Consider the following 3,855-nt stretch of genomic DNA (forward strand, 5'->3'; position numbering starts at 1 on the left):
TCACATTGAACAATTGCAAATAGCAGTAACTTAATTCACGTGATGCGTGTACTGCTAAGCATCTTTGGTTTCCTCTTTTTGTGAAATTTAGATGGAAAATGTGAGCCTTTTTATTGTTTGAGCCACTTATCAAAAGTTGCTAAAAGTAGCCAAATAAAATTTTAATATAGCTAAATTTGTTGCTAGGTGCTTTTGGAAGAAAAAGTTGCTAGGGTAGTCTGAAAAGTTGCTAAGTTGGCAACACTGTCTGGGACGATGGAACCGGAAGTGCTCAAATGCTAACTCCCTTCCGGGTTTTTGCCAACGGAAGTGACGCCGGCTATTTTGAAAATGCAGTCGCAGGAAAAAATACAGAGCCGCGGGTTGTGGTTGTTTTACTTTTATAATGTACTGCGGCCGCCTAAAGTTTATCTATAGTCAAATCAAAATCGCAAAATGTATAGTGCAGAGATGGACTATTAGGTGAGTTTCACCCACAGCAGAAATAATCACGACAACAGCCAGTCAAAGCGCGTCTCTTGCATGCTCTGCGAGTCTCTGTTCTCACAAACTCAAACTCACAGGTGAAGCTCATGGTGATTTCAGCGTCTGTGTCACCCTAACACATGAACTTCATCGCTCTAGCCACCTTTTTCTTGTTGTAAACATGGGCGCGGCCATTTGTAAATTCTACGGGTCTGACTTCCGGTCTCATCCGCGTCCAGCTATTTTTAGCTGTACAAAACAGTTCGTTTTGCGGCTTGATATTGAAAATGGGTGTGTCTTACCATATTATTTCAGTGTATTATCTTAATTGTGAACACACTGGTTTGTAGTGCAAACAGTTTTACCGTTTACTGCACGTTGTTATTCTCCTCGTTATTTACCTACAGCGGCTAATGAACCGGAAGTCTCGCCCATAGGCTTACTTCCGCTTTGAAGAAAAAGGTGGATAGAGCAAACGTGAAGAAACTTTAAACAGAAACATATTACTACGATGTACTTCTGTACAAAGTAATAATGCTATTACTGATATTTTTCAACAGTGTTATGTTTTATCAAACATAAGGTTTTGACATGCAGCATCTTATTTGACAAAAAAAATAAAAATGCAATGTTGTGTTGTAAATTAATTGTTATACATGATCTTATATTTTTAAGATTAATTAAATTGTGAACGTTTTATTAATCCATTTGATTTGCTTTTTGATGATACATTTGTGTTATCATAAAATACAAAAGAAATAAAATGGAAAACACAGGATTTAGGGGAAAATAAAATGGATTTCATGGGGCCCAAAATTAAAAGGTGGCTTAAAGGAGTTAAAGTTATGTTTGCATTCATTCTCAAGGTCTAACAAACACGTGGGGAGCATTTCCTTTCATGTTAATGGTAAGTTAATATTGTCAAAAACAAAATAGTCGCCATATCGCCCAGCCCTGATTTTCAAATTTATAATGAAAAGTACTGAAAATTAAAATGTGATTTTTTAAAATTGAAAATCAATAATTAAAAATGCACATGCTACATATAAACAAGTCTCGCTCAATTAAAAAAAACCATAATAATAAATGAAATTAAAAGGTTTAATTTAAAGTGCGTTAATGGAACAAAGCAGCTGTCAACTGTGTTTGCACGGGGCGAAAATTGGGCTAGTTTCCATTCGTTTTGGACGGGTGTTGAGCTATAAGCCTTGGGCTGGATTTCTTTCGGGGACCTGGCAACCCTGGCGGCGTTATGCGCTCGTGAATTAATAAACAATATAATAAATGAAATTAAAAGGTTTATTTTAAAGTGCGTTAATGGAATAAAGCAGCTGTCAACTGTGTTTGGACGGGGCGAAAATTGGGCTAGTTTCCATTCTTTTTGGACGGGTGTTGAGATGTAAGCTTTGGGTCTGATTTCTTTCGGGGACCTGGCAACCCTGGCGGCGTTATGCGCTCGTGAATTAATAAACAATTCAAGATGGCGCCGTGTATAGCGTTGGCTGGCCGTCGCTCTGTGTTGTCTATTTCATTGGTTCTGCTTTTATGTGTATGTTTCATTAACCCGAACTACTCTCTTTGGACTTACTGCAAAACTTTGCTTCACATTCGCGCAGTGATGGCAGATGTCACTCCGAGCGGAGAATGTTGTTTACCCCCGAAGCGGACTCGGAATCGGACTAACCGCCGGCGAAAGCGTGGCAACCGGGCTGGAGTCGCCGTGAAAGCTAGAGCCGCGGAGCTGCTTGAAATACAGCAGTTGGCTCGAGGAAGCAAGCCTCCGAGAGGAGTACTTCTCAGCAATCTGAGCTATATCGAATCGGATGTGGTCTCGAATGGAACTTCATCGCCCCCGTTGGAGTCTGGTACAGTAACAATGTCACTGGTTAATGCAAGATCACTATAAAATAAGGCGTTTGTTTTCAATGACTTTTTTTTTTTTTTTAGACAACATGATTTGGATTTTGTTTACTTCTGAAACCTGGCTTAAAGGGATAGTTCTCCCCCCCAAAAAATGAAAATTCTGTCATTAATTGCTCACCCTCATGTCGTTCCAACGGCGCGTCAAACCAAAAATACGAGCCCTAGGCGTTTTTAAAAAAATTACGCTTTTACGCGTCGCTGTGCACACTCCCATTGGCGCCCTTTGTTTAGTCACGAGGCGTTAAACGTCGGCGATAAATCGCGCGCGATATTCGTCCCGGTGTGAACAAGCCTTAACTCATGCACTCTCTATTCTAATTCCATTCTTTAAAAAAAATCTTGTCCCTTTTAGACTTGCATTCGATTCATTTACTAACTGCTTGTTTTCTTGAAAAAAAAAAAGAAGAACACTAGCTTCTGTAATCTTTTTGTATTTTATCTATTTGTTTTCTTTTTATTTATTATAAAATTAACAAATGCAAAAAAAAGTCTTAACACTAGCTTGCTCTATTCTTTTCCTATTCTATCTGTTTTCTTTTTATTTATTATATAATTAAAGAAAAAACTTACTATGTGTACTGCGTTACGCTAACTGAGACTTGTTATAGCACTTGCGTATCATTGCTCTTTTATTGATTTTGATTGCTTCCATTGTCCTAATTTGTAAGTCGCTTTGGATAAAAGCATCTGCTAAATGACTAAGTGTAAATGAATAATTGGTTGAAACTTTCAAAAACAACTGTGAAGTGTTTGCCAACCATCGCTGTTACTATCTCTCATATTTAGGGATTTGAACCAAGAATTAATAGAATAGTTCACCCAAAAGTGATAATTAGCTGAAAATGTCCTCACCCTCAGACTGTCCTAAATGAAGATGAGCTTGTTCCTTCATCAGATTTGGAAAAATGTAGCATTGCATCACTTTCTCACCAGTGGATGCTCTGCAGTGAATGGGTGCCGTCAGAATGAGAGTCCAAACAGCTGATAGAAACATCACAATAATCCTCAAGTAATCAATTAACATCATGTGAAGGCAAAAGCTGCATGTTTGTAAGAAACAAATCCATCATCAATGCATTTTTAACTTGGATAGAGAGTCTTCTATACATGATGTTTTCTCCAGTGAAAAAGTGGTCTGGTCTGAATCTCGAGAGAAATCTGCACAGATCAAGCATCGTTTACAAGCAAAAACAGTCCAAACAGCTCTAAACAAATATGTGGATGGATTTTGATGTGAGAGACAACAGCAGATGGACTTTTCCACTGGAGGATTTATGGATTCATATGGTCTCATCTTTTGGCCAGAAGCAACCGTATAAAGTTAAAACACCTGGGTTTGTTTCTAACATGCAGTTTTTTGCTTCACAAGATGTTAACTGATGGACTGGAGTGGATTACTTGAGGATTATTGTGATGTTTCTATCAGCTGTTTGGACTCTCATTCTGACGGCACCCATTCACTGCAGA

The 3,855-nt window shown here is 38.3% G+C and overlaps 1 protein-coding gene across 1 annotated transcript in view; it reads left to right on the forward strand.

Moving 5' to 3' along the window:
* Nucleotides 1–1,910: 1,910 nt before the first annotated feature.
* LOC107566338 (calcium homeostasis endoplasmic reticulum protein-like) overlaps nt 1,911–3,855 on the forward strand; it is a 19,974-nt gene continuing 18,029 nt past the window's right edge. The window contains exon 1 of the mRNA XM_016251758.1: nt 1,911–2,330. Coding sequence (XP_016107244.1) covers nt 1,946–2,330 — 385 coding nt within the window. The 5' untranslated portion in view covers nt 1,911–1,945. The remainder of the gene's footprint in view (nt 2,331–3,855) is intronic.

This window comes from Sinocyclocheilus grahami, unplaced genomic scaffold (genome assembly GCF_001515645.1).
Source record: "Sinocyclocheilus grahami isolate Dianchi unplaced genomic scaffold, SAMN03320097.WGS_v1.1 scaffold1070.1, whole genome shotgun sequence".
NCBI classification, from domain to species: domain Eukaryota; kingdom Metazoa; phylum Chordata; class Actinopteri; order Cypriniformes; family Cyprinidae; genus Sinocyclocheilus; species Sinocyclocheilus grahami.